Source organism: Lipotes vexillifer, unplaced genomic scaffold (assembly GCF_000442215.2).
Source record: "Lipotes vexillifer unplaced genomic scaffold, Lipotes_vexillifer_v1.1 scaffold382, whole genome shotgun sequence".
NCBI classification, from domain to species: Eukaryota; Metazoa; Chordata; class Mammalia; order Artiodactyla; family Lipotidae; genus Lipotes; species Lipotes vexillifer.
The window spans coordinates 110,579-126,653 of NW_006780611.1; the positions used below are offsets into that span (position 1 = coordinate 110,579).

General features: G+C 59.7%; 1 protein-coding gene across 1 annotated transcript in view; it reads right to left on the bottom strand.

The window, feature by feature from the left end:
• Positions 1 to 16,075, bottom strand: part of SHANK3 (SH3 and multiple ankyrin repeat domains 3) — a 41,248-nt gene that overhangs the window by 11,917 nt on the left and 13,256 nt on the right. The window contains exons 12-19 of the mRNA XM_007454078.1: positions 13,156 to 13,228; positions 12,365 to 12,428; positions 11,885 to 11,998; positions 5,860 to 5,935; positions 5,584 to 5,666; positions 5,015 to 5,139; positions 4,782 to 4,914; positions 3,813 to 3,893 (exon numbers count right to left, since the gene is read on the bottom strand). Coding sequence (XP_007454140.1) covers positions 3,813 to 3,893; positions 4,782 to 4,914; positions 5,015 to 5,139; positions 5,584 to 5,666; positions 5,860 to 5,935; positions 11,885 to 11,998; positions 12,365 to 12,428; positions 13,156 to 13,228 — 749 coding nt within the window. The remainder of the gene's footprint in view (positions 1 to 3,812; positions 3,894 to 4,781; positions 4,915 to 5,014; positions 5,140 to 5,583; positions 5,667 to 5,859; positions 5,936 to 11,884; positions 11,999 to 12,364; positions 12,429 to 13,155; positions 13,229 to 16,075) is intronic.

Below are 16,075 nucleotides of genomic sequence, written 5' to 3' on the forward strand. Positions count from 1 at the left end.
GCAGTGTGTTCCCAACAACAGGCAAGTCAGCGTGTTTTCCAGACCAAGGCCAGTCAGGGACCACACCCTGGCTGGCATGGCACCTGCCCTGACATTCTCATCTCGAAAGAAAAAGGAACCCAGAAGTTCCAGATTTCTTAGGGGAAAGAGGATGGACAGGAGGGGCTTGGACCCATCAGGGCCCCTCTGGCCTGGGTCTCCACCAACCTCTGCAGCCCCAGCACGCCCTTGGTTCGAGCTATGCAAGGAGCACCTGCTGAGTGTGAGGGGCCCCAGGGCTGAAGGGCACTAGAGGGGTCCCACCCTCCCTCCTCCTCCCTCTCGGGGGGAGAGTCCCCCCCAGCCCCTCCTCTTAATGCCGTTTCTGCCACAGCCACCTCAGCCCTTCCTTTTTTTGGGACACCAGTGCCGCCCCAGGATACACCTTCCCTTCCTCTTCCCCAGGAAGGGCCCTCCAAGCCACAGGGAGCCACCTTGCGTGAGCCCCCATCCTTGCCACCTGCTTTTTCTGTCGCCTCACATTTTCCTTTCTTCTCAGGTGTTCAGGTCATCTTCTCAATAGACTACAGACACTAAAGGGCCCTATCAGCCCTCGATATCGTGACATAAAACTGACACGTTTATGCTGGCAACGAACCCACGGGTCTTACTTCTATCCCGTAAAAGCACAAACACTGGATCATGGGATGATCGCTTAGGTACCTGGGAAAACCCTGATGCTGGCCTGGCTTCCTCAAACCAGGTGTGTCTACAGAAGGTCGGCAGGTGGACTGGCTTCCCAGGACAGCTGTCGTCCAGGGGCAGGAGTGGGTTTCCTGTGGGTTTCCTCTGAACAGAGCCATGGGAAGGGCCTGGGTCCAGTTCAACAAGAGCTGTGACCTGCTCACTCAGCAGTGTGGATGGAGGCTCTGTGGTAGGCTGTCCCTTCGCCCTCCCCCAGACTCTGCTCAGGAAAAGCTGCTGAAAGGGATGCTGACCTCGGGCTGCAAGAGTGAGCCCCCTCCCTCTGGAAGACAGGGCTCTGTGGAGCAACCCCGTCACCAGGCAACGGAGGGGACGCCCAGCCAGGGAGGAAGGAGGCTCTTCTTCCATCCACCAGTCTCTGCGCACGGAAGCAGCCCAGAGGGCAGGAGGCAGACCTTCTGTTCCTGCAGCGCAGAGCCTCTGGGTCCCCGGATGACAGACCTCAGGCTGCCCAAGCACCTCTTTCTGAACGTGCAGCTGAACGTGGCCACGTGACGGCCCCTGGCAAGAGACTCCCAGGAACCATCCACCAGAGCCTGCTGTGGGGTCTAGCCAGCCCCAGCTGCCCACTGGTATTGGTTTATTGACCAGTCTGGATCTTCAATCAGTGCATTGGGTCAGCTCCCCATGACTAGCCTTGCACCCTTGTGACCCCAGGGCCCGGAGCTTCTCTGCCTTACTCTTGAATGAGCGAGGTTACTAAGCATAGAATTCCAGGCGCAAAGGCATTTTGACCCAAGACTTTGAAGTTACTGTTCCACTGTCTTCTAGCATCTGCTGATCAGACCTCCGCTGTCATTCCGACCCCCGTTCCTTTCTAAGTCATCATTCTCTGGCAGTTAAGATTTTTCCTTTCGTCTATGGTGTTGTGAAATTTTACTATGACAGGTCTAGGGGTAGCTTTGTTTTTACTTCATTGCTTCAGACTTACACTCCTGCAAACTGGAGTCTCACGTCCTAGTTCAATTTTAGAAAATTCTTAGCCATTTACTCTTCAAATATTGCCTCTTCCCCAGTCTTTTAGCTCTTTCTCTCTGGGACTCTATTTAGGCTGGGATTTTTCTCAGTTGTCCTCCATATTTTTTATCTACTCTTTTGATATTTTGCATCTCCTTATCTTTCTGTGCTGAATTTCGGGTAGTTTCCTCAGATGTATCTTTTAATTCATAGTTTCTTCCTTCAGGTGGGTCTACCATACTGTTTCCCAGGCACGGATTTTTTAAATCTCAGGGGCTATACTTTTGTTTCAATAACATTTCTTTAGGAATCCTTTTTAAATCTGCTTATCCTTATTTTCCCCCCCGCACTGTGTTGTTCTTTCATTATGAGTTCTGTTATTTCTCTCAAACTTTGTATTTAAACACCTTGTTTTGTCTCTTTCATAGCATTCTACGGTTCCCAGTTCTTCTGATGCTAATTCCAAGTCCTGGGCTTGGCTCTACTTTCCTCATCGCTTGGCTTTGTGGGGGTATCAGAGCCCCAGTGCCCTGCCCACAGGATCTGTATGGGTCCCAAGCCCTCATGCACTATGGGAGCATCTGCTTCCTCTCACTCCCTCGGCTCTGATTTCTCTCTTCATTTTTGAGAACTGGGAAGTCCCTCTCGCTCTGAGATGGCTGCACGTATTGTTAGGGTTTCACTTTATTCAGAGTATTTACGGGGAAGAAGGTCCTGACCACATCGGCCTAATCCCTCTTGGCGGCCGTCCTCCACACCGAACTCAACTGCAGTCAAGAGTACCTGCTTAGGGCTTCCCTGGTGGCGCGGTGGCTGGGAGTCCGCCTGCCGATGCAGGGGACGCGGGTTCACGCCCCGGTCCGGGAGGATCCCACATGCCGCGGAGCGGCTGGGCCCGTGAGCCGCGGCCGCTGAGCCTGCGCGTCCGGAGCCTGTGCTCCGCGACGGGAGAGGCCACGACAGTGAGAGGCCCGCGTACCGCAAAAAAAAAAAAAAAAAAAAAGAGTACCTGCTTGGAAGGGAAGGGCTCAGCAAAGGTCTAGGGTCAGGGATCAGTCCATGAGGGAGGTCAGAAATAATTTTAGGGGACAGGTAAGGGTTCCTTCTATGGCTGGGGCAGAACCAAGCCTGAAGCCAGGGTTGGGGCTCAGTCTAGAACCAGGATCAAGGCCCTTCCTGTGCCCACGACTGGGTTAGAGCTCAGCACAGGACCAGAGTCAGGGGTCCTTCTATGGCTGGAACGAGAGCGAAGTCCGGGACTCGAATTGGGTTCGGGTTATAGAAGGATAGAGCGCGTTAACAGTCATGTGCATTGGGACATGCCACGATAAAGATATTCATGGTCGTGTAAGTCAGGGCATAACCATTATTAACTGTCACGTATGTCAGGACACGGTCATGTATATCTGAACATGCCAATGATGAGGCTATTAACAGTCACCTATATCGAGACACACGCATGATGAGGATGCTGGTGGTCACCCTGGAATCGTGCCCCCCACATACCCGTCAAAGCCCCAACACACTCTTGTTTGCCTCCTGCAACTTACGAGGACCTGTCCCATCATTGTACCAGCAACGTTCACAACGGCCCCCGTGAGGTCGGCAGCTCACTCTACTGACCCCTGCGTAACTGACGTGTGAACGGCTGCTGAGAGGGTAAAGGAAATGCGAAGACCGCACGGCTAGTGCCTGGCAGAGCCGGGGGCAAAGGTCAGGTCCCCTTTTCTCACTTGGATGAAATGAAGGCGTAAAGTCGTACTGGAGGTGTGGAGGACCAGGGGCTGCATGTGCACACGCGTGCAAACACACCGGTGAGCCAGGGCCTGATTCCCCACCGCCAGACATGGTGGTCCCACTGTCTATCCCCAGCCCTGCCACCCTTCCCCCTCAGCCCTCGATCCGTCCACACGTCAGCTCCCTTTTCAGCCCACAGACACCCAATTCCCCCGCCACTTCCGCACCCACCCACGTACCTCTAACCTGTCCACACATGCACCTCTCCGTCCTCCCTCCCCTCTGTCTCTGCCTGGTTTTGGCCCAGAGCCCCTGCCCCGCCCCCCCCCCCCCCCGCCCCGGGCCGTCTGCCCACCGCCTGCCCTGCCACTCACCGAGCTCCTCAAGCTCCGCCGTCATGGACTTGGAGCGCAGGGTCAGCGTGGTACTGGGGGCCCTCTTAGGGGGCGGCGGGGCTGCAAGGAAGAGGGAGGCCTTGGACCTCCTGTCCAGCAGCAGGCAGCGCGGCGTGGCCAGGCGCAGGTGCCACCTGCGCTCCACCGCTTGGATCTCCTCGTGCTCCCGGGAGGCCGAGTCGCGCCGCGCCAGGAGCTTGTTCAGGCCGCGGCTGGACGCAAACTTCATGGCGCTGGGGGCTCGGGGGCGCCGCGGGCGGCGGGCGAGGGCCGCAGGGGGGCCACAGCGCGGGCCAGCCTCAGCCCGAGGGCCCACGCGGAAGGCCTCGAGGGCAGAGTCATGGGGCGGGGGCTGGGAGGGGTCTCCCGGCAGGCCGGGCTCCTGCTGCCCCAGCGCCGCCCCCCCCCAGGCCTGGAGGCCGCTGCCCCTCGCGGGACCGGGGCGTGGTCAGCCAAGCCAGGGCCTGGGCTGGGCTAGACCCGGCCGGCAAAGCCCCTGGGCCCAGGCTGTGCCGCGACGTTGGCGCGGGGAGAAGACGCTTTTCCTCTTCCCTCAGGTGCCGCCTCCCCCTTCCCTCCGACAATAAGCGGCAGCGGCAGCGTCAACCTCACAGTTGCTATGGCAACCCCGGCCTCCAGGCAGCTGCCGGCAGCGTCGGGAAGGACGGCTCTTCCATGCCAGGGGCTGGGGGGCGCCGGGAAGGAGGGGGCAGGGATCTTAGGAGGGCAACCTGGGGTCAGAGGCCGGGAGAGGGTTGGCTGTCTGACATCGGGGATCGGCACCCAGGCGGCGCACGTGGGCGTTCGCCTGGGTTCAGGCCTCTGACGTCAGCAGTCAGCAGTCTCGGGCCGGGGGTGATGAGAGGAGCATGGGCCTGGGGTCAGAGGTCAAGGTCAGGGGACAGAGCGGGGAGACCGGGCACAGAGGTCCGGGGCCCGAGCCCTCACCTCTGCGCCGAGCCCCATCTTCTTCGGGCTTCCTTGTCACTGACACCACCTTCATGACGAGGCGGTTCCCGCCCTGGCGGATCAGAGCCACCACCTGCTTGTGCCCGACCTTCACCACGTTCACTCCATTCACCTGGGACAGTCAGGGCCCGGGGGCCATCCAGGTGAGTCCTCCTCGGGCTCGGACGGAGGCCAGCCCCCCACGGGGCCGCACAGGGAAGGACGAGCCTCACCTCGATTAGGAAGTCCCCCGTGCGAAGCCCGGCCCTCCAGGCCACGCCCTCCACGTCCACCGACTCGAGATACTGAAGCGCCGGGAAGGCCGGCGTGGGCGTGAACTCCTCGATGGGGGTCTCTGCTGTGGGACGGGGAGAGGGCAATAAGGACGGCGTCCTGCCAGCAGGGTCCAGGTGGAGGTGGCTGCCACACAGCAACCTCCCACGAACGACCTGGGCCGGGGGGCGGCAGGCGGGGGCTGCCCAGCGCGAGAAGAGCCAGCCCGGGAATCCAGGGCACACCCCTCTGAGAGACCCCCCCCGCCCCCGCCACTCACCCCACCAGAAAGGCCCCCGCTCCATTAGACACGCACAGCAGAGATCCTGGGAACCAATGAGGGAAAGGACCTGCTGCCTCCTACCAACATCCCAAACCAAGAATACAGAGTCACAGCAGGGAGAGGAAGCGGGTGGGGGAGAACAAAGGGGGGCAGGGGCGCGGCAGGAGGAGGGCAGAGGAGAGGAGGACACAGAAGACACCCCGAGTGGTGCGCCGCTCTTGCCAGCCGGGTACCCCGCTCCGTTACCTTTGGCCCCCCGGAGCACAAAACCAAAGCCTTCGTGGTCCCGTTTCTGCAGGACAGCCACCTTGTCGTCAATGACATAATCGCTGACAGAGGAAAACAGAAAGGTGAGGAGAACCCTGCCAGGAAAGCACGTGCCCCAGACAGGATGCCACGGGCACGGGCGCAGCCCACCCTGGGAGCTGTCCTTGGACTCACCCGGGAGGCCTCCCTCCACATCTGACGCTCCATCGCACGCGTGCCCACCCTCGCCCGCCTGCCCACCTGCCCCGCCTGTACCTGTGTGCAGAGAGGCTGTCATAGGAGCCCACCGTGTAGTGGCGGAAAAGTCGCTTCGTCCGGTCCTCCCGGGTTTCTGAGGGGAGGTTCAGGAGCTGACGGAGGGTCTCATCCTCCAAGTGGCGTGAACCGCCCCCTGACCCACGCCGGTCACCAGCCGCACGCGCACACACACGCGCACACACACACGCACACGCATGCACACACCCCTGGCCTGGTAGTGCCCATGTGGAAGTGCGGGGGGGGGGTCCAAATCCTGGGGTCCTGGGCCCAGCGGTCCTAGGTGAGAAGGCTGAGGGGACCATGCAGGAACTCTTGCCTCTAGGGGTCAGGGTCCAGACAGGGGCAGGAGCTGTGGCTCATCTTTCTCCTGAGTGGCTGCACACAGCAGACCGGACAGGGCCAGGGCAAGCACAGAGAGAGTCAGCAAGCCCCCAAACTAAGGGCAGAGAAGGTGTGCGCACACACACGTGTGGCCTGGAGTCACGTGTAAGTGCTGTGTTCATACAGGCGTGTCTCTGTGTGTGACCTGCAGTCACGTGCAGGTGCTGTGCTCATACATGTGCATGTCTGTGTGTGCATGACCCACAGTCATGCGCAAGTGTCACGCTACATACCCCTGTGAACTGGCACTGAGGTGGCCCTGTGTCTTCAGCGTACCCCTCACCACAGGGATGCTCATCCCCATGGGGTCCTCTGCTCCAGACCCCACCTCTGCATGGGCAGGGAGGGGTCCATGTATGGGGGGCTAGGTCCCCCTATCCTGCTGTCACTGCATCCCACAGAGCTTTATCCCCATCTGTACTCTTGATCTCAGAGTTCCTCACAGCCACTGCAGAGCTGCCCCACCCTCGGCCTCGCTGATGTCCTGCAAGCCTGCAGGTTCCAGTCCGCACCTCCAGTCACGACCCTCCCTGCTCCAGGCTTACTTCTCCAGCTGCCTGTACACGTACACTGGATTCTCTGGTACCCTCGCACCCACTCCTGGCCCCCAGCCCCCAGCACCTCTGTCTCCAGCTCCACCACCACCTGTAATTTCACCCCTCAGCTCCTCCCCGCTTCTCTACCAGCTTAGCATTCCTCAGGATCAATTTATTCATTCAACAAGTACGTACTGAGCTCCTGCTACGTACCAGGCTCCAAGAATGGAGCAGAGAACAGAACGAAGCCCCCCTACCCTGCGGAGTTTACAGGCTAAACTGTACAGATGAAGAGAGAGAGGAGACGAGAAACAGGTACACACAGAACGTGTGGAATGCTGGTAAGCGGTAAGAAAAAAGGAAGCCGTTTGGGGCGCTGCAATTCTAGGTGGTCACGTGAAGGCCTCCCCAGGAAGGGAGAGGTGAACAAAGGCACGAGGACCTAAGGGAGCAGCCCTCCGTGTGGGTAAAGGCTTTCTGGGACAGTGAACAGCCTGGGCAGCTGGGGCAGAGGGAGCAGGAGAGAGAGCAGGAAAGGAGGCCCGAGAGGGGACCTATGATTCTGACGACTGTCTCCTCCACTAACTGTAAGCTCCTGAGGGTAAGGACCACGTCGCAGTTATTTCTGTGATCCTAGCACCAAGCACAGCACCTGGCACATAACAGGCGTTCCAAATGCCAACCGGAAGGACAGACAGGTGGACAACTGGCTGGGTGGGTGGGTGGGTGGATGGATGGAAGGATGGATGGAACAAGAGATAGACAGAAGGATGGATCAAAAGGTAAATGTATATATAAGTGGATGGAGTGAAAGAGAGCAGGGTAGGGGGGTGGGGGGATGGATGGAAGGAGGGGATGGATGGACTGAGTCTGCTAGGTGGGTTGATGGATGAGTAGATGGATGACAGGATGGGTGGGTGAGTGAAAGCATAGACGGATGTAAGAGTAGACAGAGGGGACTTCCCTGGTGGCACAGTGGTTAAGAATCCGCGTGCCAATGCAGGGGACCCGGGTTCGATCCCTGGTCTGGGAAGATCCCACAGGCCGTGGAGCAACTAAGCCCATGCACCACAACTACTGAGCCTGAGCTCTAGAGCCCGCAAGCCACAACTACTGAAGCCCGTGCGCCTAGAGCCCGTGCTCCGCAACAAGAGAAGACACCGCGATGAGTAGCCCGCACACAGCAACGAAGAGTAGTCCCCGCTCGCCGCAACTAGAGAAAACCCGCGCACAACAACAAAGACCCAGCACAGCCAAAACTAAATGAATTAATTAATTTTTTAAAAAAAGAGTAGACGGAGGGACTTCCCTGGTGGCGCAGTGGTTAAGAATCCACCTGCCAACGCAGGGGACACAGGTTCGATCCCTGGCCCGGGAAGATCCCACATGCTGCAGAGCAACTAAGCCCATATGCCACAACTACTGAGCCTGTGCTCTAGAGCCCATGGCCACAACTACTGAGCCCGCAAGCCACACTACTGAAGCCTGCGTGCCCTAGAGCCCACGCGCCGCAACTACTGAGCTCACATGCTGCAACTACTGAAGCCCGCGTGCCTAGAGCCCATGCTCCGCAACAAGAGAAGCCACCACAACGAGAAGCCCATGCACCTCAACAAAGAGTAGCCCCTGCTCGCCGCGACTAGAGAAAGCCTGCGTGCAGCAACGAAGACGCAACGCAGGCAAAAATTTAAAAATTAAAAAAAAAGAGTAGATGGAGCAGTGGCTGGATGGAAGGAAGAGCTCCTGTTAACATCAGAAGACACAGGTATCAGGAAAAGTATTGATCTGGATATCAGAACCCTGCCACTAACTTGTGTGATTCTCAGTATGTTCGACAGTCCCTTTTGGCCCTCTCCTTATAAAGCAGGAAAATTCACCTTGGAGGCCCCCTAGGTTCTGATGGCCTATAGTCTGATCTCACTGGCACCGCCCCAGTGCTCACACCCTCTCCTCCCTCTGCAGCACACCTGCACCCACCACCCTGCCGTCCCCAGAGCCAGAGCAGGCCAGGCCTCTCCTCACCTCCACCACACCCTTCTCCACGCTGACCCAACTTCGGAAATGTTCACAGTGCCTGCCTGCAGAAGGACCCCTCCCCCCAAAAAGACCCTCTGCAGATCACTGGACTCCTATTTTTATATTTATCGACCAAACACAAATTATTACATAACGCAAATTCATTTTCCAGTTTTATAATCAGACACGTAAAAGCCAGCTCAAATGAAAACACACAGCATGCCCCCCCCCACCCCCAGTACTGGAAAGAAAGGGGGAGGAGGGAGGATGCCAGCCAGAGCCATAGCTTTGGTGTTCTATACCAGCCTCCAGGATACCCAGGGCCGCCTCCCCACTCCCTCCCCTCACAGCTCAACTCTCCCTGCTTGCAACTGCTCCTTTCACCCAGATGGGTGCCGTGGGAGCCTTGCTCTCTGCTGACCCTGGGCATCGGCCTGGCCCACACGTGTTGGCAGTATCCCCTCCTTGGCCTCTAAGTCCCTTCTCTGTCCCTGCTCCAGTCTCAGAAACAGATCTTTCTTTGGATCTGGGCCTGTTGGAAGCAGGTTCCTGTTCCTGGGCTGCCCTCTCGCCTCTGGCAGAACTCAGCCCCTGGGTCCCAAATCAGAGACTCTGCCCAGAGCAGCTGGCGGCCGGGCCTGCAGGTGAGGACAGAGGTCATTCCCAACCCCTCCCAGCAGGCAGCCCCCGCAGGCCTGTCTCCCTGCCCATCCATGAAACGCTCCCATCTACCCAGGTACCTTCTGACACTTTCAGATGACAAACCCCAGAGCCACCCCTGTCTAGGAGCCCCACCACTGCCCGGAGGCCTACAGCTCCTTCAACAGGTTGCTCTGTGTCGTCTCCCTTCTCTATGACTCCAGTCCAGCCCTGCCCATCCTGTCTCCATCTCCCTGCTTTGCCCTGCCTGGGCCATCACCCTAATCCTAAATGACCAGCACAATCAGGACAGCGCCCCCCAGACTCCTCCTGCGACACCACCACCAACTTTAGCCCCTGGTCCCAGGACATGGGACCAGCCCTCACACTCCCCACTCCAGCCCTGCCACCCTCCCCTCAACACACAGGTTCGCTCAGCCAGAGCCCATGAAGCGTGGCAGCTACAGCACAGACCCTGCAGCCCACTGCCTACACTGCAAACAAGACTCTGCTCCTTGGGCTGAGGAACAGAACCCTCCTAGAGATGAACTAACAACAACTGTCTCCACCTCCCAGGCATGCTGGGACGAGTCAGTGAATTCTTAGATGTGAGAGAGCTTAAAACCCAGCCAGGCATCCCGACACTGCTTGGAGCACACTGGGTGCCAGCACGTGTAGATCTAGAAGGCCATGCCGTGCCCTGGCCAACAGGCTCTGCCCCCACCCCCCACCATGCTGACCACCCAGATGGTCCTAGCGATCCTTCAAGGCTTAGCTCAAACAACACCTCTGCTTTTAAAGGCCCCCGGACTCCTTCAGACGGACCCTGGGAGGCCCCTGTGCTCACGCCTGCCACAGCCGTGCAGTGTGCCCGCCTGCCCCTCGCTAGGCAGAGAGCCAGCCCCTGTGACCCCAGCTCCCAACACAGGGTCCAGCGCACGTCAAACACCTAACAAACATGGGCTGTTCTCAAATTCCAACTCCAGTCCAGACCTCCCTTCCTTCCTCCCCAGCTTCAGACTCAGCTCCAACTGCCCCTGGACCCACAGAGTTCTCAGACCAGAACCTTCATTGCCCACCCTCTAGGGGCGCACAGGACCCACTCCCTACGCAGGTCTCGAGGCCCCTCCTTCCCCTCCCCTCTCCTGTCCAGTTGGCACCAGAGCCCAAACTTCCGAAACCACTCCCCACCTCAACATACCACCCCACCTGCCCACGATGGGCAGAATACAGGATGTCGTGTCTCTCCCAGGCTCCCAACCGCAAGGAGAGCCGTCAGGGTGAGGCGGTGTGAACAGCCAGGTATGAGAGTAAAGGCTCCACTGTGAAGCAATTATACTCCAATAAAAATAAATAAATAAGTAAAACTTAAAAAAAAAAAGTAAAGGCTCCTGCTCAGGAGTGGATCAGCGGCCACACTCCTGCTTCCCTGGGCTCTGCCACGCTCCACCCAGGGCAGGGGTCCAGGCCACACAGGGGTGGGCTCCCCTGGGGAAACCCGCAACCCAGGATAAGGGAGCACAGCAACCCTGGGTCTGAGTCCTTCATGTGCAGAAAGACAGAGGTATGCACCCTGGGTCCAGAGACACCACTAGTGACCACCACTTAGCCACCACTCAGGAGGGGGGCTCCCTTGTCCCACCAGCTCTCGGGGCCAGAAATAATACCTGCGGGTCGAGGGGCCTCCTGGGTGCGCAGTCAGCCCTGGCTGGGGTCTTGAAAGAACCAGCCGCTCCTTTCCACCGGCAGGACCACCTCAGATCCCAACTCCCAGAGGGGTCCTTCCTGGAGGTTCAGGTGGTGAGCAGGGTCGGACCGAGGCTGCTCACCAGCCCCAGGAGCCACGGCCTTTGCCCTCACGTCCTCCCTGCAGGCTAAGGATGCAGCCATCCCCCACCTGCTGCCCTCAGACCATCCTGGCCCCAGGGGCACCCATGACAGCCCCTCTGGGCCCAACTGGCCTCATTTCCTTTTGGCTGGCCCAGGCCTCCCTGCACTGCCCACTTGGACAATCTGTCCACTTTGGAAAGATGCCTCTTTTCTCATACTGACCTCTTTACTTGTCTGCCAGCCACACAGCAATCACACACTCCAAGCACCCAGCATTTCTGTGAGAACCATGTCTGGGAAGGGTTGTGGTCACTGAGAGCCACATGTGGGATCACAGACTGGTGCACGTTCATACGTGCGCGTCCCATGGGCGCGCACATCACACGTGTCTCCACAGCTGTCCAGGATCCAGATGCACACGTGTGTGTTGGTAAGTATGGGGTGAACGCGTACCGTGTCTGTCATGTACACGAGTTTGCACCTACTTCGAACGTGTGTTTGAGTTTGTTCTAGCCTTTTCTCTGTGTATACAATGAGGATCTGCCTCCAAGCAAGACCAACGGGAAGCTGGAAGGGGCGGCACCCTCAGGGGCCACGCAGGGGATGCAGGGGTCACTCACCGTGCCGCGTGTCATACTGTCTCATCTGCACCTCCTCCACGCAGTCAGCCGGGAACCAGCCTGTGCGGCCTTTCACGGTCCCCTCCCAAAAACCGCCCTCCCCAATGCTGAGCACTGGAGGGACAGAAGCCAGACGGGCTGTCAGGGCGGAGGAGGCCGGCCGGAGGGCCACACCTCTCCCACCAGCACCACCAGCCCCACCTCCACCTCCTCGGGCTCAGGCTCTGCCCACCCACCCTTCACGTCTCTCCTTCTCTTCCCGTCCCTTCCTTCATCCTCCTGTCTTTTTCCCTGGGAAAATTTTGGGATCCACACAGAAGACAGAAAAGAACAGATGGGCACAGCACAGGATGGGCATGTGGGGGACAGAGAGACGCACAGATGGACACACTCGAGGGGGGGACAGGAGGCAGAGGCAGGGGCCACAATCCTACTCCTGCCCTCCCAGCTGACCCCTCTCCTCCCACCTCTTCAACCAACCCCCAACCAACCTTGCTCTGTCGCCCACCCCAGGGGTCACGGCCAAGAGCTCAGGGTCACTGTGCTGCGGCCAGGGGATTAGGCCACATGATAGGCCATGGAGAGCTGACCCTCGCAACTGTGTCTTTCTTAGGCAGAGAGCGCTCATGAGGTGAGGACCCCAGTGATGACAGAGACCCTCGTAATGCAAGGAGCTTGTCATGGCACAGGACCCCCTCATCACAGACACCCACATTAACTGCCACAGATACCCCCAGAATGGCAGATAATTCCCACACATCACAAGCGTTTCCAATGAAGAAAGTCCCAGAAGTGACACAGGAACCCCATAATTCAAGGAAGCTCTGTAATAGGATAAGGTCCTACGAACACAGAGAACCCCACCACCACCAGCCCCGAGCATGACACAGAAACACCCCCATGACGAGAGGAGCTTCTGTTGTGACACGGAAAACCCAAAATGACAGAGGATGGAGAGGGACCCACGACAGGAACCCCATAAAGACAGACACCCCTCCCTGACAGAGCCCTTCACAGTGACACAAGGAATCCCCAGTGGCAGATGCATCCCATAATGACCACGGCGACTCAGAGTTCCCAGGGACACCCCTAATAACAGAGGCCCCAAAATGGCATCAGCCCCTCCACGGTCGCCGGGAAGCCGGGCCGGGCACCCCAGAGTGGCGCCCGCGAACCCCAGGAGGCCCCGCGCCGCGCCCCCCCCCCCTGCCGATGCAGGAGACGCGGGTTCGTGCCCCGTTTCGGGAAGATCCCACATGCCGCGGAGCGGCTGGGGCCGCGGGGGGCGCCGGGCCAGGGCCGGGCGCGGGACCGGGGCCGCCGGGGCCGCCGGGACCGCTCGGGCTGTAGACGAACACGTAGGTGACGGACGCGATGCCGGGGGGCAGCGGGCACGCGAAGCCGGCGCCCGGGGCCTCCATGGCGCGCGGCCCGGCCCCGCCGCCGGCCTCACCGCAGCCGCCGCCGCAGCGCCCGCCGCCCGCCGCCCGCCGCGGCCGCCCGCCCGCCCTCCGGGGGCCCGGCCCGGGGCCGCTCCATGGGCCGCGCCGCCGCGCCCGGCCCGCTCCCGCCAGCGCACGAGCCGCGCCCGCTCAGGGCTCCGGGGCCGCGGGGCTGCGCTCCCGGGCGCGCCGGGCTCGCTCCATGCCACGGCCGCTCCGCGCGCCCCGCCTCCTCCGCGGCCCGGCTCCTCCCTCTGCGGGCGGCGGGCCGGGCTCCCTCCTCTCCCCCCTGCGGCCCGGTCGCCGCGGCCCCGACGCGGGAGAGGCCGAGGGGCCGAGGGGGACTACGGTGCCCAGAGGGGAAGGTGGGGGAGGGGTCAGTCCGACTGAGGAGCGCGGGGACGCGGGAGGCGGGACCGGCTGGGTGGGAGCTGGGGAGGGGACTGGAGGCTTCGGACAGGAGGAAAGCGCCTCCGTGAAGGTCCGCCTCGCCGCCAGGAGGGGCTCCCCCAGCGGGTCCGCGCCCGCACCCTCCAGCTCGGGCCTTGGCCTCCTCACACCCTGACCGCTGCGTGTGCTGGGCGCCAGAATCCCCCTCCCGACCCGGGTCTTCTCCTGGACATCTGCCTCGGATGTTCATGCCCTCTCCAGGCTGACCGCCTTGCCCGGACCACTCCCCCGATCTGGGCACCGAGCCTGAGGCCTCGGCCCTACGCCTCTGCCCTGCTCAACGGCCTGCACTGGCTCCCTGGCACCTAGGCCGACCAGGTCCACGTTCTCCACCGACAGCCAGGCTCTCTGGGACGAGAATTAGCTACACTTCAGTAACAAGGCTGCGTACCTTCTTTTCCCTCCCCCGGCCGCTCATAAGGCTGTTCCCAACACCTCAGCTATCCTAATGCTTCTCCTCTGGCCAACTGTTAAGTTACTGTCTCTCAGCTCCGAATGTACCTTTCTCTGTCCGGCTCTGTGATGGTGGTGGGGACTCTCCGACTCTATTTCATGCCAGGCTTTGCCAACAGGGGGAGCCAGGGGGAAACTGCCACCTCAGCCACCTCTACCCACCACCCCCCAACAGCAGCTCAAACTCAGCCATCTACCTTCTCTCTTTCCACCAAACGTGATCTCTCCCCCCTGAGGCCCTCTCCCTCCAGGGTGCACCAAACTTCCTCAGCCCCCTCCTGGCCACTCACTGGGGGACTCCCTTACCTGGATCGCTCCCCCCGCCCAGCTGCTGCTTCGTCCTTAGCCCCCCACCACATCTGGCACCCTAGGCACCTACTAAATGTTTGCTGGAAAAAAAGTTATAATAATTCTGCTCTCCCCACAGAGCAGGTCTTAGCTTGTGTTTGCTAAAAGAATGACCGAATATACGAAAACTGCATGAAAGCAGGGCTTCCACACAGCTCCAACTGAGGAGCAGCCCATCTGCAAAACTGAAACATCCCAAAGTTTGTTCTTTTAGCCACTGGGCCATGCAAAAGTTTTGGGGGAGAACTGAGGTGATTTGGGGCAGGACAGGTAGCCTTGCAGTCTGGGTAGGGACATCACAGGTCGAGGCTGTATGAGCAGGGACGACAGCAGAGGAAGAAATGGCTTTTATAAGCTCCTGCTGCACCCCAAGCCCTCTGCTGAATGCTCAGGCTTAGGAAGCTTGGGAACCAGGTCTACCTGGGGGCAAGTGAAGCTGCTTCCCAGCTCTGTGACTTTGGGCAAGTCATTTACCCCACCTGAGAGTTAGGACCCTCATCTGTAAAATACAGCACAGCCTCATACACGGTCAAGTTTAAGTGATATGATACACTCTACGCTGCTCAGCCCAGCTGTCACTGTGAAAACAAAGTGCTATTTATGTAACTCTTTCAGTCAACATGTCAGCCGAGCACCTTCTATGTGACTGGCTCTGGAGCAACTGTGGGAAATGAGAAAGACAGCTCCTGCCCTCAAGGTGCAGGGAGGAGAGAGGCCTTAAACAGCAGCAGCAGGCCACTGCTGTGGGCCAGGGGGTCCCAGCAGGGAGCCTTCACTGCCCAGGCTCCAGAAGGCTTCCCAAAGGAAATCTTTTGGGTAGGATTAGCCTACCTTACTGATGAGAAAGCCAGGCACAGAGTGGTTGGCTAATCCGCACAAGACCACACGGGCGGCAGATGCAAGGACTGCACCGGAGCCCATCCATCTGTCTGCAGAGCCAGTTTCTACCTTCCACTCCCCACTGCTCAGCTCAGTGGGGCTCCAGCCCACAGAGTCTGGTGGGGCTCCCACCCAGGCTTTTTGCTCTAAGTTCTAGGAATGCCAAGTCCTTCAGACGTCCTTGGTTCTCAGGGTCCCAGCACTCATGGTGAGGGATAAAGAGAAGAACCATGGGGTCCTGTGGTTACACAGGGCCAGAGGGGTTGGGGAAACACCAAGAGGGAGTCTTGGGATGAAGACTCCCCCCTTGGGAACAGGGCTAGGTCCACCCACAGATTCTGAGTCCTCATGGAGAGGAAGCTCCAGTCCCTAACCTCTTGCCACACGTCACCCAGCCCTGCCTCATCCCAGCCCTCATCCTCCTCCCTGGCACTGCGGGAACCCTTCTAAATCACAGCTCTGACCAGACCCTCTCCCCGCAACACTCCCCCTCAGCTGCCCACTGCCTTCGGGACAAGTCCAGCTCCAGCCAGAGGTCAGCACGGGGGCGCCTCTGCCCCAGAGGCCAGGGCTCACCTTCTTCCCTTCCCATCCCGCCCCCCGCCGACCCAAAGCCTCA